General features: G+C 43.0%; 3 protein-coding genes across 3 annotated transcripts; 1 reads left to right on the top strand and 2 right to left on the bottom strand.

The window, feature by feature from the left end:
- Positions 1-130: 130 nt before the first annotated feature.
- On the top strand, positions 131-9,524 carry farsa (phenylalanyl-tRNA synthetase subunit alpha). Its single transcript, XM_085784923.1, has 13 exons — positions 131-313; positions 580-717; positions 2,363-2,461; positions 2,564-2,682; positions 5,605-5,697; positions 6,500-6,628; positions 6,853-6,968; positions 7,057-7,141; positions 7,237-7,336; positions 7,558-7,726; positions 7,869-7,946; positions 8,264-8,378; positions 9,042-9,524. Exons 1-13 carry the CDS (start codon positions 167-169, stop codon positions 9,145-9,147), a joined length of 1,494 nt encoding a protein of 497 aa, XP_085641049.1. The 5' UTR covers positions 131-166; the 3' UTR covers positions 9,148-9,524.
- Positions 9,525-11,915: 2,391 nt separating this feature from the next.
- Positions 11,916-13,237, bottom strand: LOC146983382 (uncharacterized). The gene is made up of 2 exons (XM_085785444.1): positions 12,858-13,237; positions 11,916-12,250 (listed from the first exon to the last, which is right to left on the bottom strand). The coding sequence occupies exons 1-2, from the start codon at positions 13,084-13,086 to the stop codon at positions 11,940-11,942; spliced, it is 540 nt and encodes a 179-aa protein (XP_085641570.1). The 5' UTR covers positions 13,087-13,237; the 3' UTR covers positions 11,916-11,939.
- A 3,607-nt stretch (positions 13,238-16,844) lies between these two features.
- On the bottom strand, positions 16,845-22,413 carry gcdhb (glutaryl-CoA dehydrogenase b). The gene is made up of 12 exons (XM_085784922.1): positions 22,348-22,413; positions 21,712-21,827; positions 21,154-21,186; positions 20,916-21,056; positions 20,647-20,709; positions 20,365-20,535; positions 20,119-20,248; positions 18,975-19,191; positions 18,483-18,586; positions 18,248-18,373; positions 17,769-17,929; positions 16,845-17,595 (listed from the first exon to the last, which is right to left on the bottom strand). The coding sequence occupies exons 2-12, from the start codon at positions 21,812-21,814 to the stop codon at positions 17,522-17,524; spliced, it is 1,323 nt and encodes a 440-aa protein (XP_085641048.1). The 5' UTR covers positions 21,815-21,827; positions 22,348-22,413; the 3' UTR covers positions 16,845-17,521.
- Positions 22,414-23,137: the final 724 nt, after the last annotated feature.

Raw genomic sequence — 23,137 nt, 5'->3', positions numbered from 1 at the left:
AACCCACTTTTACCACCTGGGATGGCAAAAATATTGGACAGGAATTGGATAAATTGACAACAGTAATTACGGTAATCCAGATTTACCGTCTCTCTACTTCAGTGAACTCGGCCTCTGTGAAGGTGACGTCACATCCGGTCTCTTCGCAGCCTCGCAGGGCTCCAGCATGGCGGACACCGGGGTGGTAGAGACGCTGCTCCAGCGGATTGAGAAGGCGGACGATGGCGTGGACAGCATGGAGATGGCCAACAGTCTCGGGCTGGACCACCAGGTCATCGTCGGAGCCGTGAAGAGTCTGCAGGCCGTCGGCGACGTGAGTTTCCCGGGGCTGAGCGGCGGCGGAAGTCCCGCTGTCACCGCGAACAGTGTTCATTCAGACTGAGAGACTGATGCAACAGCGACGACGACTAGTTAAAGCATAGGTTTAAAGAGACGAGCTGTCAATCAAACTGACAGGCTCAATTAGCTCAGCGTTGTGGCAGCTGCTGTACAGAAGAGTAGACCACGTTTATTGACCGCGGTGTGACGTTCAGGTGACGTGACACAGGTGTGTTTGTCCCTATGGTTTGTCCCGTACAGGTGATCTCCGCCGAGCAGCGCTCCTCCAAACACTGGGAGCTGACGGGCGAGGGCACGGAGATAGCCGAGCAGGGCAGCCACGAAGCCCGGGTGTTCAGCTCCATCCCGGCGGAGGGGCTGGCTCAGAGCGAGCTCATGGTGAGTGATACAGGTGGACAGGTGTGGTCGTGACCTACGGTGGCTCCGAAAGCTCAAACTCAAAGACACAAATGTGCTACAAAAAACACACACACAACCTCATGGATATAATAACACGCGTTGTCAAACTCACAACACAACAGAAGTGTTTCTGGGGACACTAAACAGTGACGGACCCATCTGAATGATGAGATATTGAAGTTGTGTTCAACACACTCACCCTGTTTTGAAACACCACTGACAAGGAAAGGACTTAACAAGTTCTCAAGTTAAGAAACATCCCGTTTGATCCGTCAGTTGTTTGTGTCCCTGGAATAACTCCTGTTGTGTTATGAGTGTGTTGTGCAGCACATTGTAAAATTGAAGAATGAAGAATGTTTTGATTTTTGTGGTGCATTTGTGTCTTTGCGTAATGTTTTCTAATCTGCAGCGTGTTGAGCTCTCCGTGCCACTGTAGTGACCTTTCACCTGCAGGACTGACACCAAAAGAAAAATACTAACTTCCAAGGATATCCATAGAAAATATATAAGTAGGTAAAAGCCATGAGCATCAAGAACAGAGTAGGAACTGTTGGGGAGTGGGGAATCACATCAGCAGCTGGACCAGGAGAACCAGCTCCTGTGGCAGGAAGGCAGAGACTCTCAGGTCGCCTTCAGACAGACACGATTCTGGCTCTGGCTCTGGTTCTGGAGTCTCACAACCTTGATGCTGTCTGATGAACCAGCCAGCGCTCACACCAGTTTTAGTTGAACCAAAGTTGGCGTACGTTACTCTGTGACTCAGGTGGAAGTGAACTCAATTTTTACTTTTTTTGCTGTCTCAGTAATCCTTCTTAAAGTTGATAAATTATTTGATCTGCTGTTCAAGTGAACCCAGTCTTGGCCATATCTTCCCCAAGTTCAAAGATATAATAATTACTTCACTATTAAGCCCAAAAGGGAAATTCATGGTAACGCTTTATTTGACACCTATCTCTATAACGCATTATAACCATACTTATGAGTTCTAATGCAATTATAGCACTGTATAACTAGTTATAAACACTCATAAATGATCATAAAGCTTTATAACAATAAGCATAACACATCATAGAGCATCATAACTCTGACTATGATAGTTATACACGTTTATAAGCCAATTATAACACATTCTAACTATATTTATAATGCATATCGATGTGGGCATTGTCAGCGAGTTACTAACAATTATAATGTATTATAATACCTGACCTTATAAGTCATGATAAAATGCTTTATAGTAGGCTATGTTATGATTATTGTTATAAAGCATTATGATCATTTATGAGTGTTTATAACTATAGTTATACACGAGAGTCCGCTCGTCATCACAGCCGGTTAATTAGTTAGAAGTCATCAGGTCATGATCATTTCTGTGGCTCCTGTTTAGTTTTCAGCCACACTGCTAAAAGCCCCAGATTCAGTTTTTAAACTGTGTTTGTACATGTGTCGAACATCAACAGCATGAGAGGAATGTGTTTCAGATCATCAATTATATATGAATTGAACCGACTGATGTCTTTCATTTATAATTTTGAACAGCTCATGTAGAAAAAATATTTGATTTGGTTGCTTATTTTCATTGTAATATGTGTTTTCATCAACATCTATCTTGGTCCCTGTGTAGAAACTGTCCTTTGGGAAGATCGGCTTCAGCAAGGCCATGTCCAACAAGTGGATCAGAGTGGACAAGGCCCACGAGGGCGGCCCCAGGATATTCAGGGCTGTAAGTGTTTCTCTGTAACATCATACAGGAAAGGACCTTTTCTGATCCGCAGTCGCATAATTACATTGTGTGTGTGTGTGTGTGTTATGTTTTGGTGCTCAGGTGGAGAGTGCAGAGGACCAGGTGAGAGAGAAGCTCCTCCTGGTGCAGAAAGGCAGCGGCTCTCAGCTGGAGGAGAAGGAGAAGAACGAGCTGAAGAAGAGGAAGCTGCTCTCTGAAGTGTGAGTCTGAAGACCTTTTAGACAGACGTGGTAGGTGTGTGTCTGCCAGTAGGTGGCAGCAGAGGGTTTGTTTGGCACTTCCATAAATCAGGAGATTATTTGATAGAGATTCTGTTTCCAATTTTAAATTATCCCAGCCAACAGTCTCACTGAATAGTTGGTGGTTGGAGCTGAGAGCTGATTGTAACTGGGGCTGAATCTGTGTTTGACCAACAAGTCAAATGGGGCCAGATTGGAGTCCCTCTATTTCATAACAGTTTAATAATCTACTTACGCAGTTTAATGTTCTAATAGAGTTAAGTATATGTGGTTTTCAGCAGGTTCATTTAATGCCATATCAGGATATAATGACAGTCCTGTGTAAGAATGATGTGTTGTGTTTGAAGTTTCCTTATGTGTCTCTGTGCCTGTTTAAGACATACAGGTCAGTGTCAGGGTTTAAATGGATGTGATATAACACTTTTTGAGGCCTGCCTCCGTCTTTAGAAGATACTTAATCATCAGATTTTCTTTAGTTGTGAAATGAATAAATCTGGATGCAATTACGATCGTGCGCACGCTCAGCCTCGCTGTGAGGGGAAGCTGCAGACTCGGTTCTCTTTGAATCAGAAACGATTAGCTCAACAGAACTAATAATCAGAGTTCAAGTCAAGATCAACAGAAAATTATCATTATCAATGATCAGTCGTTTCAGTTATTTATTCAGTTATTTAGTTATCTGTTTCTCTTTGTCCTGTATATAAAGCTGAATATTAGTTTGGCCTCTTTTTGTAAAGTGCCTTGAGATAACTTATATTGTGAATTGGCACTAGATAAATTGAATTGACTTGATTTGACTTGAGTCCCTGGGCTTTAGGGAGTTGTGATGGCCATTTTTACTATTGCATAATATATCAAAACAATCAGTCAGTCAATGAGATAATTGGTAGACATATAAATCTTTACCATTTTTAGCCACCTTGTTTTGATAACTTGTGAAACTGTAAGAAAAAAAAAATTGTGTTAAAAACTTTATTCCTAGCATCTGTGTAGATTTTCTTGTTAAGTTGGACTTGAGGTCAGTGAGTGCTGTCGTCCTCTGACACTGTGTGTTTCTTACACAAGAATGAAGTAGACAGACCCACGTCATAGTGATGTCTACACACGTCAAATCCATCAATAATAATTCTCCTACACCTCCCAGGCTCACTTGCTCGATTTCATATACTCAGACAGTTTCATAAACTGCGTTGCCCACTGATGGCTACATTTTGGATGTTGGTGTTAGGGGACTGATATTTTCTCTGGACTGAGACCAAGGTGAATATTCTTCTGAAATCCTCTTACTCAGAAATCAGTCTCTCATGACCTGCTAGCTCCACCACAGATGCACTAATCTGATACAACTCAGCATCACTCTCCTTAGAGAGGATCTTACCAGGAAATTATGACCACTGGGCAGAGTAAAACACACTGAGTAACCAAACACGTCACAAATGTTCTTCATTGACGTAAAGTAAGTGGTGCAGACTTTAACACCATGTCTAATGTAGACAAAGCAATAAGTAGTGTTTATTTTTATTATTGATTTTTACTTGTTTCAGCCTAAAAACAAATCAAACCTTCAGATTTTGCTCATTCACCACTCCTAACAAATCACAAGTCATGTAGTTAACTATCACAATGACTCCAGAACTCCACTCTCTATTCATTTAGACTGGTCTGAAATATTTGAACTATGTCTGTCTTATAAAAACTTTGAAACACCTGCAGAAAGTGTCCTGTTTGCCCTCCCCTGACAGTCTGTGATGGTGTGAAGGGTCTCAAACAGAGGACACAGACAAACCTCTGCCCATAAACAGGGGACAAGTCCAAAGACGGGGACTTTGTCCTAAAGGCAGGGCAGGACAAATGCAACTGCTGTGATCTGATCTGTGATCTAGCCTGGCAGGTTACGGCTGGAAAATGTAGCATAGCTGTCTTTTTAAAGACAGATTCCTCTCTGGATCTGTTCTGAGATGTTTCTGCACCTTGATTGGATCCAGCTGTGGTCAATCAAGCTGATTGGACCTGATTGAGTGAAGCACACACCTGTCTATAAAGCAGTTCTCACAGCTGAAGATGCAGACCAGAGTGAACGTGTGGAGTCAGGACTGTGTCGAGGTTCAGATCTGAGGACGGCTACAAAAAAGTGTTGATGGTTCTGAAGGAGCACAGTCGTCCCCTTTGTTCTTAAATGGAAGAAGTTTGGAAAAAGCAGAGCTGGTCACTAGGTCTAACTGAGCAGTCAGGGGAGAGGGACCTCGGTAGAAGAGGGGACCAAGAGCATGGTGGTGGTGACTGTGGCTGAGCTCCAAAGATCCCGCAGGGAGATGGAACAACCTTTCCGAACCACGACATCATGACAGCAAGTCCACTGATCTGGGTTTTGATGCAGAGTGACCAGATGAAACCTCACCTCAGTGAAAGTTTGCACCTAAAGGAGACTGAGAGAAACATTCACTGCTCTGATGAAACCAAGAATGAACTGTTTAAATCTGAGTCCTTAAATGTGTTTTTTTTAAAGTATATTTTTGGGCTTTTTTGCCTTTATTTGACAGCACATAGTGAGATAGACAGGAAAGGGGGAGGAAGAAGAGAGAGGGGGAATGACATGCAGGAAAGGTCTGCCCAACACGGGATTCAAACGGGGACGCCTGCGTTGAGGCCACCACTGCGCCACGCACCGCCCCAGTCCTTAAGTGTCTGAAGAAAACCAGGCTTGGTTTTCCTCCTTTAACAAAAACTACAGTAGATCTGGATCAAGGTCTCTTTTACACGGTGTCAAGATTATGAAATTGTTATTGTTGCAATCAGAGACATCACACAAAGGATCACTGTGAGTATCAAGCCTGCCACAGTGTTTTGATGGTTGTTTAGAGTAATTTTTGTTTCTGTGTTTAGGACGGTGAAGACTTACTGGATCACTAAGGGAAGCTCCTTCAGCACCACCCTCACCAAGCAGGAGACAGAGCTCACACCTGAGATGATTGCCAGGTGAGTCCACTCTCTATTCATTTAGACTGGTCTGAAATATTTGAACTATGTCTGTCTTATAAAAACTTTGAAACACCTGCAGAAAGTGTCCTGTTTGCCCTCCCCTGACAGTCTGTGATGGTGTGAAGGGTCTCAAACAGAGGACACAGACAAACCTCTGCCCATAAACAGGGGACAAGTCCAAAGACGGGGACTTTGTCCTAAAGGCAGGGCAGGACAAATGCAACTGCTGTGATCTGATTGGTTTAGCCTGGCAGGTTACGGTTGGAAAATGTTTAGGTTTTCAGAAATTCAAGAGGGTTTTTTTTTTTTTTTAATGTTCATGATGTATAATGTATTTTTTTTAATCAAAACCTTTTTTTTCCACTTTCAAAAATGTTTGTCTCAACAATTCACTTGACATGTGATTGTTTGTGAGAAGAAACTCAGGATGAATGAATAACCCCCACACTCGTACAGTTTATACTGTTTTCATGCCGTGGCATTAACATGTGAGCAGAATGAAAAAAGCTCCGTCCCAGGTTTGCATGAAATCATATCATAGAGAGGATTTAGTCAAAAGCTGTATCCAGATGTTGCCCAAAATTTAAATTGATGGTGCTTTTTACTTCTTTGCGCTGATTGCGGCCTTCATAGATTTGATGGCTGCAGATATAAAATAATCAAATGATGGTCTTTTTAGGAGAATAATGCATCGTTGCCTAATAACCCTAAGGCTGCAGTAGTTTGCTGAGAGCAGGAGTCAAAGCTGCAGACAGTCCACCGTCCTAACGGCTCCTCTGTTCTTGTGTTTGTGTCACAGTGGGAACTGGAAAGAGAAGAAATTTAAGCCCTATAACTTTGAGGCCATGGGCGTGGCCCCAGACTGTGGCCACCTGCACCCGCTGATGAAGGTCCGAACACAGTTCAGGCAGATCTTCCTGGAGATGGGGTAAGAGTGGTGAAAGCCCCTCACACAAACTCATTAAAAAAACACACATTAATTAAAGGGATAGTTCAACATTTTGGCAAATTGTCTATTACCATAATCCCTGTAGTTTTAGGAGTAGGTTTGTTACCTTTAATTGTCAGTGCAAGCTGTTTTTAGAACGGCGGAGCAGAGCCGTGTGCTGCTCAGAGCTACGCTATGGAGGCTAATGGGCTGTTTTTGTACAGCTTCACAGAGATGCCGACCAACAACTTCATCGAAAGCTCTTTCTGGAACTTCGACTCCCTGTTCCAGCCCCAGCAGCACCCGGCCCGAGACCAGCACGACACCTTCTTCCTGTCAGGTAAGTAAGTTGTTTGTGTGTTACTGTCCCTCTGAGTCCGGTCCCCAGTGATTCAGGCTGAGCATTTAATGTTGACGTCATTTTCCAGACCCGGCACTGGCCCACGAGTTCCCCCAGGACTACCTGGAGAGAGTGAAGAGGGTCCACTCAGAGGGAGGCTTTGGTTCACAGGGGTAAGACAGAATCACACACTTGCATAACAAGGAGCCTGATGGTTTTCTGTCAATGTGACTGTGAATGAACAGAGCCTCTTATGCTGCTGTTTCAGCTACAAATACGACTGGAAGATAGAAGAGGCTCAGAAGAACATCCTCCGCACTCACACCACGGCAGTCAGCGCACGCATGCTGTATAAACTGGCACAGCAGGTGAGCCACACACACACACACACGCCTCTTCACAGGTTAATTGATTATAAGATGGCAGATGAGGTCACCTTCAGGATAGGCCTCGCTTTGCTAGAGCTTTAGAGATCTTTCCTAGAAGAGTGGCGACTTGCTGGCTGTAATGCTCAGGGTGTGTGTGTGTTTGCATACTGTACATGTGTTATTAACCATGATGCTCTGCTCTCTCCTCTGTTCATCCACAGGAGAAGTTCACCCCCGTCAAGTACTTCTCCATCGACAGGGTGTTCAGGAACGAGACGTTGGACGCCACCCACCTGGCTGAGTTCCACCAGATAGAGGGAGTGGTGGCCGACTACGGCCTCACACTGGGAGACCTCATGGGCATCCTGCACCAGTTCTTCCATAAACTGGGTCAGTGTGGAGATCCTAGGGCTAAGAGCTCCTGTGGTTTAAATGAGAAGTTACAAATGACTGTAAACTACAGGATCTACATTATTTAACTAAAAGCACTGAAGATTTATCAACTTTGTTTTTGTTTGTTTGTTTTTTGAAGGAATCACCAAACTGCGCTTCAAGCCTGCCTACAACCCGTACACAGAGCCCAGCATGGAAGTGTTCAGCTACCATGAAGGTACGATATGTCGCGCCTCTTCTACCTTTGTCACCGCTAATGTTTTCTACAGCCAGATGTAAGACCAACAGCTCAGTTTGGATTGCTTTTGTTAAAGATGAAGGACTTGTGGACTTGCTTGTGGAAAACCAGAAACTGGGCAATAATCTTCTGTGATGACCTCATGTTTTGTTTATTCCACATGACACAGTTCTGTAGCAGCTGTATCAAGTTGTTTCGTCTTCAGTCCTGTTGTGGTTTTTATTATTCCACCAGCTGTGTATTTATTTTATTCCACCAGCTGTGTATTTATTTGAATCATTTTATTTCACACGCAGGTCTAAAGAAGTGGGTGGAAGTGGGGAACTCCGGGGTGTTCAGACCAGAGATGCTGCTGCCCATGGGTCTTCCTGAGGATGTGTCCGTCATCGCCTGGGGACTGTCTCTAGAGAGGTGAACACACTCTAACACGAATTTGTTGTGAACATAAACAGCTCGGCGTCTCTGACCTCAGATGTTGTTTCCTGACATTTCGGCTCGACGACATGAGTTTTTGAAAACGGGAGCATATCTGTATGTGTGTCAGGATTAAAAGGTGTGATTGTGCGTCTACAGACGTCATCAGTCCTGACCCACATTATCATCACATACAGTATGTAGGTTCATTGTCTGCAGGGGATTATCCCCGTGTATGCATGATTGTGACTTACCAGTTAGATTATTTATTACAGATTTCCCTGTTGGATCATAAACTGTAACTGCAAAATCAAACTCCTGTTAGTTTCCTACAGTCCAGAGTGTTCAGACTTGTGTTAAAAGTGTGTTTGCCTGCTCCCTGTTCACTGTACGGGTCATTTGTTGGTCACATTTCTTTGAATAATTTAAATGTAATTTTGTGAGTTTTAAGTGAGGACAACTGTCACAGCTAATAACTGTGGAGCGGGTGAACTGGGAAAGGCTCTATAATCCATGCTGAGTAATCCACCCCCCACCCGACTCTCTTCCAACCAATCCTCTGTTTTTGCTCTGACCTGTCGGACCTCGACTAGACACAACACAAATACTTCATGGCTACATTTTTGTACAGCAAGAACTCACTTGTCATCTGTCCCGCAGGCCCACCATGATTAAATACGGCATCAACAACATCAGAGAGCTGGTGGGACACAAGGTGAACCTGCAGATGGTCTACGACGGCCCCATCTGTCGACTGGACTCCTGAGTGTGGCCCAGCTTGTATTTATATTCACACTCTGGATGGACAGACTTTACCTCTCCTACATAACATCTTCCGTCTCTAGCTATGACTTGAGAAAGTCCTCCACCCAACAGTTCATCTGGAACCAGACGGAGGGTCTCGGTGTTTCTTCGTTCAGATCTCAAACAGCTTTTCAAAGGGCTTTAACTTGTAGCATCAGTGTTTGTATAAACTTGATACTGTGCTGCTACGTAAAACATGAGTGAGTCCTGACTTTGTTACACCAGGGAGCCCTGTTCTGTTTTTATATGAAGTTACCACAGATGCAACTGACTTGTACAGGGGAAAAACAACTATTACAATGTAACAGACAAAATAAAGATTCTTTTTTTTTTCCACAATCTGATTTGTGTTTGTCATAAACTTGATTGATTTATTGTAATCTTAGTTAATTGTTTTTTTGTTTTTTAAATCAAAGCTGTGACTAAAGCAAATGACAGTCAGCTGTCTCTAGGTTAACTGGGTGAAGTAGGTACAACTCTGTAGAAGTAGCCTGCTTAAGTTACTGCTCATGCTTGTGTTTTATTGGTAGGAATTAAATTAAGTTACTGTGATTGCGTTAAACATAATCAGTCACATCGTAGTAAATTGGCTGTGGTCAAAATGTCTCGGTTTAGTATCCCTGCAAACTAATCCAGAGAACTAGTGACGACAATGCAAAAGCTGGAACTTGAAACATCGAGTTGTAAAAGGCTGTACAAGTAAAAGTGCTTCTTGCATAAAATTTCCATTGTTACAAATGTCATCAAAAGGAAACAATAAGGTCGCGATGGGATGTTGAAGAGTGAGAAAACTTTCAGATGAGACTGCACATCTGCTCCAATGTCTGTCTGCAGCAACGGGTTGTTTTGACTTCTGTCCCGGCATGGACAATCTTTCTCATGTGCAGTATTTAGAGGCATTTTTAAATGTCTGTTATCTTAACCAAGAACACAACGTTTTCCTGTTTATGTTGTGGGCATGAAAACTGTAATCATCAAATCTATTCTCATCAAATTTCACAGACACAAATGAACAATCCACTGGTTTGGAAGGTTTGTGCTCATTTCCAGGTAAACACTAGTGGACATCTTTACATCTTGAGGTGTGTTTGATTAAAAGGAAACCACAGAGGAGTTTGGGTGTTACTGCACATTTTGTCTGTGTTTGTCCTTCATAAGATCTTGGATCCAACATTTCCCATCTTAAATAACCTCAGGCTGTGTGTCTGCACACAGTGAATTGATCAGAGATGTATTTTTTCCTGAAATCAGATATTGGAACATTCTGTTGATAAGTAAAGCACTCTGAATGTATGGCTGTACGCCGTAATACACTGAGTTACAGAGTCAATTTAAATATACATTTTAATGCATTTTTTTTAATATACAGGTAACCGTTTCTGCTATTAATGTCTCTTGTTTTTATTTTTGGTATAGCTGATCTGAGCACACGCACAGTGCCATTTCCTTAATTTCATTGCTCCAGACTTCAGTTCATAAAAAGTTCAGTCTGAGCTTGAATTAACTTCCTAAGCTCTTGCTGTGAGGACTGATTACATGACACTGGTTAGACAGGAGTCGTAAATAAAAATGAAGAGATTTTCTTGGTTCACTCTGTCTGCAAAGGGTTCAAATTCCCCAGAATCCTCTCTTTTCTGCCTGTGAGATGGTTTGGTGTTTTCAGCTGTTTGGACAAAATGTAGCTGAGACTTTGTCGCCCCTGTGATTTGAATGTTTTTGATGGATTTGGAATTTGCACTAAATGTCCCTCTGACTTCTTTCTTCTCAAGTTTTCTCCTCATTAAAGCAGTAGAAGGAATAGAAGCTGCTGTGAGCTGGTCTTAAATGAGAGACGTGAACTAACTTTCCCTGCATGCCACGTACACTCTTCTGTGCTATAAGCCCTCGCTGAGAGGCTCTGCGTACCAGACAGGGGGAATCCATGAGTGCCTGTGACACCTGCGATAAAGGCTGCAGGATTAAGTTGTGTTGTGTACATGTTGAATTGCTGGAACTCCGTTAAGTCTTCCACTTAAGCTAATCCCCCTCTGTGTCTTGAAATAACATTTTACTGAAGTATGTGAGACAGCCAGCTGGTTGGCTGCTCCACAGGCTGGAAGCAGCTTTGTGGGTGTGACACCTACAGGTACTGATCTCTTGAACTGTTTTGTTCAGAACTTAATGTAACGGCAGTATTTTTTTTGCGATGTGCTCTCGCTCGTCTCTTGTTATGTGAGTGGATTACGTTGATGCAACAGATGGTCAAACTTGGAAACTCATCCTGCTAATACAAACAAATTCAGTCACACTGAACACTCAGTAGCTCCGCTCTTAGAGTGCAGGATGCTTTGTTCAGAAAGAAGCTTTATTTCATCCACACACAAGACAGTATTTTCACTGCACTGGGCCCAGGACACGTGTACAGTAATGTCTGTGTCACTTCATCTAACATGTCTACCAGCTTCTCAGTGAAGCTCAGGCACACAGAGACAATGTCCAGTGGTCTTCTTCAGTAAACCTTTGTGTCCTCGGGATGTCCTTCAGGGCGTTGGCTTTGACCTTTCTGTTGATATGACATGTGTGAGACACTTTGTTGTTTACAGTGTAAAACAGGACACGGTGGATTTCCCCAGTAGAAGAGGGGGACAGTGAGGTGGGCTTCTACGCACTGCATTATATGACAACGACCTCTTCACAGTCACATATCCTGAGTATTTATTCTCACAGTCATATCAGCGCATCAGGGCTGATCATATCGTAGTCCTTGAGTTGAGATCAGATCTCCCTTGGGATGCTGCTCTCCGTGGTCAGTCCTGGGCTGCCGGAGAAAACGTGAGAGCTGTGGCCGGTCGGGCTGTGCGAGTGAGGGAAGAAAGAGGGCATGTACGGGATGGCACTCAGCAGCATGGGGCTGGTCTGGGGGCTTCCCTCATGCGCTATCATGGGGATGACCACGTCGTCCTGGTCCCACACGTGGAAGGCATTGTGGGCAAACGGATGTGCAGAGGGAGGATGGCTGGAGGTCATGCGGTGCATGTTGTTGTCTTTCTCCATCTCTTCCTCTCCAGTCGGACCCAACACGCATTCTGGACAAGGAAGGAGACGGGTTAGGGATTCAATCTGATCAAAACACCAATAGCAAAACAAGGGTGTGGTAAGACAACCAGTAACTGCAGCAACTCGTTGAAATGGGGAAAAATTAAAGAGTTTATAATTCAATTGAAAGATTTGATGAGAATGAAAACAATTAGTGGTTACCTGTAATCAGTGGTGTGCACAGACTTTTTGAGGGGCAGGTGCAAAAAAAAAAAAAAGGCCACTGAAGAGGCCACTTTAGCACACATTTTGGCTCCCAAGAGGGCACCCCCCCGCCCCCCCTGTGCACACCACTGCCTGTAATGTTGATAACATTACCGGTAACTAAATCTCATATGATTGAGCCATCAAAAGCTGTAATAGTACATGCTGCTGGTGAATGGATGCAATAATTCATGTGACACAGTGAAAGAAAGAGGTTGGGAAACAGTGCTGATGTGTAACAACCATAGACTGTAAGGTAACAACTGCATATGATCAGACTTAGTGCATGACCACCTCTTCTTTGCATTAACATGATGCAGCCAGATGTGCCAGGTCTCTGGATAATCCACAGTGGACTGACTCAAATAAAAGTCGACCTGTGTCATACATTACCTGTTATGTCAATGGCCAGGTCCTTGATGAGATGTCCAACTATAGCATAGGCAACTCCAACTACTACCAGTGCAGCCATGAGCAGGTACAGCACCGCCTTAGGCAGCGGGATGAGGTCCCTCACTGGGGGCTTGTACTGCCTGTACAAGGGGTCGTCCAGTGACGTGGAGTACGGGTACGCGTGGACATCACCAGTGGAGTTCAGACCGGTGAAATTATAACCATTCATGTTGAAAGACCTGCTGATGTTGTTGTTAATCCAAACGAGAAGGACTCCTCCTGAGGTTTGTTCCTGCTCCCTCAGAACCGGACCATCCTCCAAAGACCACAGAGATGTTTCCTCACTGTCCGTACATGGAGAAAAACAAATCCCAGTTACTCTTCTACAAAGAAAACACGAGAAAAATAAAACTTTTAATGAGTTTACAGGTGTTATATAGTGTCCCACCCACAGTGTAGCAGCAATGAGATGGGGCTGGTCTGCGCCGGCTCTGTCCTCGGTGCTGAAGTGAAGCTCCTCGGCTCTGCGTGTCTGTGATGTGAGTCCTCCGTCGTCAGGTCCGCCCACTGACCACTGCTCCCTCCACACGCCAACACGCCCCCTGCTTACACGCCGCTGCCGCCGTGCCCTTAATTCCTTCAAGTTAACGATATAAGTAGTCTCCTAGTAGGAAACAAAGCGAGCCCTCTCCAATGAGCTATTTGCGCTCATCCTCAGGGTTTCCCTGTAGGCTAAGGTACACGCAGGACGGCAGACCTGGAACAAGAACAGGCTGATGTAGTCCATTACACCCACACCTCACTATGACCTGCTCCAACTAGACTACAACACAATTATTCCTCCTACGTGCACTACTTTACCTGGATAAAAGGTGATGTATGTTGCTGTGCCATTTGGAACCTGCAGCCTATTTTCCCCCCTGTCCTCCAGATATTTAAAGGTGCACTGTTAGTGTTTGCTTGTTGTAAACAAACAAGAAAGTAGTGTTGATTCAGAGTTCCTCAGTAAAAAAAAAACTACATATCCAAATATATATTGGCCTATAGTATAACTATGTGGTGAATTGATCAGTATTCATAGCCTTGGTTTAATCCTGTGTTGTTTAGATCTAACATACAAGGAGTCATCTTCTTTGTCTTTGTTGGTGTCATGTATGATGCTATCACCCCTGGCGGCCACCAGCACATCATTTTGCAGCCCAGCATGTAAACCACACAGGGAAACGCTCAAAAACAAGTCAAAAAGTTCACACACAGGGCACCTTTAACTTTCCAACTTGACAAAGTGACTCCCAACTGTGCCAATCTGTGGGCTATTGTGTGTCTTTCCCCACTTTCCTGTCTCTCTCCACTATCCTAAAATTAAAGGCAAAAATGCCCCCCAAAATAAAAAAAGACGCCCGAGTCAGTCAGTAGTGTGAGGGACTGGACCTGTTGATGGACTTTCTTGGTTCAGTGGACTGGAGGGTCTACCAGTCCCCGACACACCTACCAATACATCTATCAACAAAACAATAGTGTCTGACAGCTGATAAGCCATGTGCTATAGAGATCAGCTTCACAATAGCCTATTAGTCAAACACCTTGATGATCAATACATAGTTATCATGGTGCTGCACATCTTAACCATTAAAATCAAAACTTTTCAAGCACTTTACAGAAAAAAAAATTGCACAAATGTGGCATGATGTGTTCATTCATTACTTATTGTCTGAACACTAACTCTTAAAAGACAACATTTGCATTCTTGCACTGCAGCATCGTTTAAAACAGAAGATGCACATTTAAGATATCCACAAAGGGTGCACCACAAATTCTGCATAAATCATAATCTGGTATTTCAGTGCAGTCAGAGGATCAACATGTTTGTCGCTGTTTGATGCTTCAAAAGTTTATCATTTGCGTCGCATCACTATGACAGTGCTTCTAACCGAGCGAGGTTATAATCCAGATGATTATGGTAAATGAAAAGCATCCTAATTATCAGAGTATTAGTCTGCCATAGCTGCTGCTAATGTGTGGATGAGAGGATATGAGCGAGCACGAGTGAGTCCATGAGACAGCAGCTCACTCTCTCTCTCTCTTTCAACAATTCATCTCATCTCATTTCACAAGGGAACGACCACACCAGCCTCCATCATCCCTGACTGAAAGGACACAGAACATGCAGTCCATTCAGGGTGCAATTAGTCACAGTGAGTCACATCTACACATGCCCAAAAGATGAAAGGCCATTGGTCAAAAAAGAAAAAATGAAAAAGCAATTTCCTTATGTAAGCACCATGTAGAACACGCCTGGGCATCATGTACGGCCAGGGATTTGCCGGTTCTTTAATTCCCTCCACTTCAAAGTGGCAGAGGCAGACATGCAATGAAGCTGGAGAGGATGGAGGTCTTTATCTGTCCAGCAGCACTGCCCACCCCCACATCCCTCAGGCCCTGATGGATTTAACCAGAATGAAGGGGGAAAAAAGACAGATTATCTGCTCAGTGCTGAGAACATTTTGTGGGGTTCACTACTCCTCAACTGTCCTGGACATGAAATGAGGTGGAGATGAAGAGAGAGAGAGAGAGTGTGTGTGTGTGTGTGTGTGTGTGTGTGTGTGTGTGTGTGTGTGTGTGTGTGTGTGTGTGTGTGTGTGCGTGTGCGTGTGCGTGTGCGTGTGTCTTAGTGAGAGATTACAGTGCAGAGTGTGTCTGGATCTATGTATCTATAGGTTCTTCTGTTGCATTTTAACTTTACTTCCTGGTTTTGTAAGAACCATGACTGGTGGAGGAAGCATTTACATGTAAACAAAGTGTTCAACATTTTTAAACTTATATTTTTCAGCTCAGGTAAAGTATAGATTAAACAGTGAGAGTGATGGGTTTACATATCAGCTTTAGAGGGTTTAGTGGCATCCAGTGGTGAGATTTCAGACTGCAACCAGCTGAATGTGGCTGAATGTGGCTGAATGTGGCTGAATGTGGCACTCAGGTGATGTACAAACCTGGAAGGCCCTCTACAGAGCCAGTGCTTGATTTGTTTACTTCTGCATGTTGGTGTAACATGGATGGGGACTTTTCTTTTCTTTCTTTCTTTTTTTAACTCTCAGGTTATCGTGCACCAATAACAATCAGTTCTATTTCTGTCAGTAGATCCCCATGAATCCTACTCACTGGCCCTTACAAGTCCTGATTGGTTCCTTTTGTTTCTTTGGACAGAACCAGACCAGCTGATTCCCACCAGCTGGCAGCAACTTTTTAACAAATACCCCATAACTAGTAAAAGTCCTGCAAAAACATTAATATTCTGTAAGTGTAAAAAATGTTTTTATTTTGGTTCTTTGTCCCAACACAGGGTTTTAAGTCAATTTATAGATTAAAAAAATTCCACTAAAATCATATATGTTTATAAAAATTATTATTAAACCATACTAAACATAAAAATGTATTCATGTAACGGATTAGTTTGTTTTTTTCTTCTACCACATTATCATACATCCTTGGGAGGAGGGGTAGAAGCCACTGGACTGAATGAACTAAAAAACTATCTTCACTTTGAGCAACTACAGCAGCACATTCTGCTTCAATATTCATGCATCAGTATGAAAACAAATAACATCATGTGATGATAAATCTGTCAGATACTGAAATGTACAACTTAACTATATTTTGGTGCAAATTTTTCAGTACTTTTACCAAGTTAGATTTTTGAAAGTGGAGAATTTGTGATTGTTGTACTCTAAGTAAAAAAGAACATTCTTCCTAGCCAATTGTTGATTTTTGTCTTTGGCCATGAAGCTGTGCCGCCTCTCTGTGTTGTATCTCTGTCCTCTGGACCGTCCTGAAGGGCAGGAGTATATGAAGGAGTCTATCCCAGGGGAGGACACTCTGACATTTGTGACCCCTGATGGCAGCAAAGGTGCGCAGTTACATAATATATAATGCATAAAGTAAAGTCAGAGTATAGAGCCATCTCCACCATCCTCAAATCAAAACACTTGAAACACTTAAATAATTTTTATTCATTGAAATTGCCGATAAACATTATTGACCTCTGGAAAACCATGCAATTGTGTGACATTTTAGTGTTAGAGCCAGTAAAGTGCTACAAGTAATCACCTAACAATTGTAACTGTAAAATACACCAATTACGCAGCGACAACATTTGCATAATTGGCTCAAATTAAAAACATAAGAGCTCTGCAGGTGATTCCAAACCAGTTATGGTAATTTATGTTTTGTAATTACAGTATGAACAGTTCATACATCACTAACCAGCAGTAAATCTGGACCTTGACGTCATTCGATTGAGTCATACCTAGCTGCAGTGGATGACAACGAAAGGCCATACACGTCATTTTACTTTTTCTATACAACTGTAAATTAGGGAGCTGAAAGGGAAACCAGTGCCACACGGTGGTGACTTGAGAGTAGAAAAATAGCCCTCTGTAAGTTGAAAATCAACATATGAATTAATTACACTTCACAAGTTTGCTGACTGACTTCATTTGTTCTTTCTCTCAAAATAAAACACTCAATATATTTTCTACAAACCCGAGAGAAAACAAACTTTGCCGTAATGTAGATGACACTTCAGCCAAACTATATGAAAACTGCTAAGTGCTTTGTAGCTGACTTGACCAAGCTGTGTTGGCTGGGTGTCTGCTGACGGGTCGGATCTACTTGTCCACAGTGAAGGACTGCAGCCCGGTTATGGCCCTGCCCAGGATCAGAGCGTGGATGTCATGAGTACCTGCCAGAGGAGACAGCACATATTAAAACAGTGCAGCTGCAGCCCTATTCATATTTTATACATTATATTATGTGTATCATTCACCATATTATTTAGCATACACATGCAAGTCAATGATGAACTACAGCCAACTTTAAACTCAGTGTTTACTGCTCCCTCCTCCTCCTCCTCACCTTCGTATGTGTTGACAGCCTCCAGGTTCATGACGTGACGGATGATGTGGTACTCGTCAGCGATGCCGTTTCCTCCCAGCATGTCTCTGGCCTGCCTGGCGATGTCCAGGGATTTACCGCAGCTGTTTCTCTTGAGCATGGATATCATCTCTGGAGCGGCTCTGTTGAGGAAACACCATGTTTGTTTCTGCAGTTCTTACTGTAATTAGGGTCTGATGTTTTTTCATCTGTGTGTGTGTGTTTAAGGTGGTAAAACTGAGCATGATAGATCATTGTCATTACTCTAACAGTTCCTGATCACTTAGTGCTGACTCAGTGTTAGCTCTATGTGGTGTATTGAGTGCACTTAGTCCACTGAAGGGAAAACCATTTCCTTCACCCTCAGAGCGAGAGGTCAGAGCGACTTTGTGGTTGGATGGACAGGCTCCAGTGCCCCATAAAATCCTGTCTAATTAACCTCAGTTTGAGGATCAAGTTACTTTTTCTCGTCGATGAGTCGTCCCAGCTGCAGACACGACTGAAGCCCGATGGTGATCTCTGTCAGCATGTCGGCCATTTTCTTCTGCATCAGCTGATTCCTTGCCAGCGGTACGCCGAACTGGATTCTGGTTTAGAGAAACAACACTGTTATCCTTACGTTTATGAATGAATAATAATAACAAATCCATTAAGTATCATGAAAATATCTGTCCATTTCCATTGGTGACAGCTGACCTGTCCAGTGTGTACTGACGAGCAGCGTGGAAACAGAACTCCGCAGCTCCCAGAGCTCCCCACGCGATACCATAACGGGCGTTGTTCAAGCAGCCAAACGGACCCTGAAACAAACAAAGGGAATGTGATGGATGATTACCTCTGTCTGTGGTCTACAAGTCTGTTTATTAAAGAGGAACTATGCAAATCTGGTCGCTTTTCTACTGTTTTGCTAACCCTCCGCCTGGTCATGTGCATTTGTTTACAACAAAGCCAGTGAAAAATCAATACATGGACCGGTGGATAACGTTATAACATATACGATGTTATGACGTGTATGTCTGTGTAGTCTTAACTGTCATAAACAAATGATTACGGGGTTATGGAGTGTGTTTGTGTTGCGGTGCCGCAGAGAGGAGAGTTTTCAGCCATGAAATGCCAGGTGGAAGGTAGAGAGCCTCCATTCTCACTTGTAACAAGTCACGTAGTTAACTATCACAATTACTCACTCACCGCCAGGCCAGAGACTTTGGGCAGCAGGTTCTCCTCAGGAACCTCCACCTCGTCCATGACGATCATGCCGGTGGCGGAAGCTCTCAGGGAAAACTTCCCCTCGATCTTAGGTGTGGCGAGGCCCTTCATGCCGCGCTCCAAGATGAAGCCACGCACCTTCCCATCGTCACATTTAGCCCAGACCACTGCAATGTCTGCCACTGGAGAGTTAGTGATCCTGGAAGTGGGGGGAAAGAGAGAAACATTATTGTATTAACGGTGGGCCTCATTTTCTCAGTAACCATTGATACATTGTAACGGTGCAGTGCGACAGTCAGTACTGGTGTCAGAAACATATTTAACTTTTTTATTTTTCTGAAGTTGTGAATTTGATTTAAAATAGAAAAGTGCACTCTTCCCCATCCTGGGTTGCTTATATGAGTTTTGTACAAAACCTTCACTGTGAAGAGCTCCACCTTGTGGAAACCTGATGACATATCAAGTCCTGTGCCACAAAAACCTTGAACGTTACACACAGTTCTTTAAGAAAACACAACATATAACTGAGCTCTCTGAAAGGCCACAGGGCTGTTGTGCACCATTTGGTTTTCTTCATTTCTTATTATTCTTTGTGACTAGATACAGTCAGAAAAGCTGGGTGATACTAAAATCTGACTAAAATCTGACCCCATCAGACACGTTATGTAACTGTGCGAGCAATCATTATTATTCAAGTGATCACACATCACAGACATGTTGGCTGAACTATGATTAAATTGGACTCTCACTGTTAATCTTGCCACTGTGTTCTCTACTGTTGCTGCTGTGACTCTGCACTCTGCTTTAATAAATAACCTATTTATAAATCCTACATGACATACAGTCAGGTATCATTATGTAACAAGATTGGAGGTGAGTAAACAGATAATCCAAAAATATCACATTTGTGTTATATATAATACACAGCTGCCAAATGAATTGATTGATCTAACTGTAGCATTAATCTGGAGGCTGCAGTTTGTGCTGCTGCATGATACTGATCTGTGGTTTCATTCACTATATTTATTTTTTATCTGTGAAATTTAACCCTAACCCACAACTTCCTCTGATATGAATCAAAGACATTTTCTCAGAAAGCTTCTCTGGCACTTTCCAAACTACTCACCAGGTCTTCGAGCCAGTGAGGGTGTATGTGCGACTGGACGGATTGTATTTGGCTTTGGTTTCCATGCTGCCGGGGTCACTGCCATGATTTGGCTCAGTCAAGCCGAAGCAACCCAGGATCTCTCCACGAGCTGTGAGGGACAGACATTACAACCCAGGAATAAACCAAGAGCTCATCTGAACAGAATAAACATATCATTATCACGGACCATTCACTTCAGACCCACTGTTGTTATTCTCATCTTACCCAGCTTGGGGAGGTACTTCTGTTTCTGCTCCTCTGTGCCATAGGCGTTAATGGGGTGCATGACCAGTGACGACTGCACACTCATAACAGAGCGATAGCCGCTGTCCACGCTCTCTATCTCTCTGGCAATCAAACCATAGGCAACATAGCTTGTCCCAGCACAGCCGTAACCTTCAAATGCAGGAAGAGGGGTTACAGATTTCTCAAAAACAATCAAGATGACACACATGCAGATGATTATGTAACATAAATGCAGTGGGTAGTGAACTTGTTCATACTGACCTTTAATGGTTGGGCCCAAAACACCCAGCTCTCCCATCTCTGACACTATTTCTCTGTGGAATACTGAAAGAAAATGACACACAAATGTCATATGAGGACAAGTTACAGCAGCTGCATTCACTTATTTCAGCAAACAGCATGCTAACATTAATTGTAAGTCAGGATCTCATGAAATAACATTCATTACACTTAACAATCAGACTCACAGACATTATGCTCGATCAAAAAAAGAAAAAGAAATGAATCAAGATCCGCCTTGAGTTTCTCACCTTCATTTCTGTTTGCCATCAGGATACGAGGCATGAGTTTCTCCTGGCAGTAGGTCCGGAAGGAGTCTCTGATCATGGTCTCCTCCTCTGTCAGCAGGCCCTCCAGGTCCAGGGCATCGCGCCAGTTGAACTGGACTTTAGCTGTCAGAAATTATGAATCACAATTCAAAACCCTTAGTTAGAGTTCAAAATAACTTCCAGGAAAGAGATTCAGTTCCAAAATGTTATTAACACCTACGTGCTTTAGACTTCTTCTCTGTCTTTTCTGCATCTGTGAAAATACAAAGCAGTACAATTATACATGTTGTACAAGACATAATTCATCAGTAGTATTGGATGTAATAAATATCACAAAAATACAAGTACTAGTAGGAAGATAAAGCATGACACAGAAATATGAGCACCGTCATTGTACATGTACATTTAGTTACATTTCCTCAATTGTTTTCAAATAATTATGCATTTGTGCTCCAAAAAAGGTTGTTTATAAATTCTACCCCCCTTTCTCCCCTTGGGTGTTTTCAAGCTAAGACCAAAGACATAACAATACAAAAAAGAAGATGATGAAAGTTAATTTTAATTTTATTGTTACCATTTACATTTGAAGACATTAGCTGTAACTACAGTATCTATATATATTTGGTTTGTGAAGTCTCTTTCATGCAACCACTTGAAATACTTTGGATAAGTCAGCTTGTGGCAAAAAAAAAAGGGGGGGGGAAAGATGTTATGACCACCAAACACCAATGGTGATTAACTGCCTTCCTTTGTGCTGGCATGGTGTCATTGTACTAACCCCATCTGGCAGGTGCAGCAGTTCCCTGTGCTCTGGAGGCTGAGATGATGGCACATCTCTGAGGGTTGACCAAGAGACGACACACAGCGCTTCTCAATGCCATGGCGGAAATAAGTCTACAAATCAGAGACACTGTAACTGACTGAGCTGGTGTATTACATAGAAAAGAAGGCATGCAGATAGCAGCTTGCAGGGGAAGTCATGACAACAATGTTCAACTGGTGGTCCATGGTGGATAGTGGTCCATTAGACTTTCAGAAACCTTATAATCTATGCATGTCGGTCTCGTTGTGGTCGCTGTTAACCGACGTTGAGTCGGTTCCATTCTCACTGACCCATGTCAAAGTCTACACTGCGATGTGTAATGAAATAACCTGTCACGGCAAACAGATCTGAGTCCACACAGCCACCCAGGTTTGGTGTGTAGCCAATCTAGGCTTGCTCAGCTAACCTGTGCTGCGTTGAGTAACTTTACTGTAGCTACAAGCTAACAACGCTAGTCCATGATAGTTGGCGAGTGACTTGTGTGTTAACAACATAATTTCCGAAGAAACATAATATAAATGCGCCATATGAACATTGTGTGTTGAGAGTAACTGTTGAAAACACTGTAGCAGGTGTATTAGGTTAATTTACCTCTGTTGTGTGGGACAACAATCCTTGTCCTAGTATCTCTGCCCCTCAGGTTGACGGTGAAGCGACAACGTCGTCAAAACCACATCGTGACGTCATCACGTAAAGCACCCCAAGCTGCTTGCAGTACAGCCATGTTGAGTGTGGCATCGTCATTGAAACATTTTCTAATGGTGAAGTGGAAGAATGTTATTCTTGTCACAAATTAAAGCCGTTGTTTATATGAAGGCAGTGTGTGTAGAAAAAGAGACGCGAGACACGGAAGACTGAATAGTCTTTGTGCAAGGCTAGTTATCATCAGTAAAGATGGCTGTCTTTTAGGGACACTGTACCGCCGAGAAGGAGCCTGATTGGCCCGTGAGAGGGGAGTGCATGATGGGCGATTGGCCACTGTTTCCAAAATATAATCACTTCAGCTCATTGAAATATGACAGAGCTAATTTCCCACCAGGACGAGCACTGCACTTGTTCTGTGCAAGTAGGCCTACGTGTCATCTACAGTTTCCTGTTAAAGTAGACTTTCCTTTTAATATTGTTGGAGGAGGCTAAAAGGATTTTGTCACACTTGTTGTGGGTTTGATAAAACACTATTGTTCTCTTTCAAATGGATGGGAATATCTAATTTAATATGGACAAATACAGAGCAGAGCTGTGAATTCTATGTGCAGTTAAAAAAACGTAATAGGCTACTAAAATATTCTGAGGCAGGTGTAATTTACCTGAGTATTTTAATTCTATCCTACCTCTAATGCACTTTAATTGCCCTTATTTCGGAGCGGAGGGAATCATTGTC

The sequence above is a fragment of the Trachurus japonicus genome, chromosome 8 (genome assembly GCF_045865225.1).
Source record: "Trachurus japonicus isolate A0001 chromosome 8, Traja_1.0".
Classification (NCBI taxonomy): domain Eukaryota; kingdom Metazoa; phylum Chordata; class Actinopteri; order Carangiformes; family Carangidae; genus Trachurus; species Trachurus japonicus.
The sequence above is the reverse complement of the archived record's forward strand: the minus strand, read 5'-3'. Positions and strand labels throughout refer to the sequence as shown.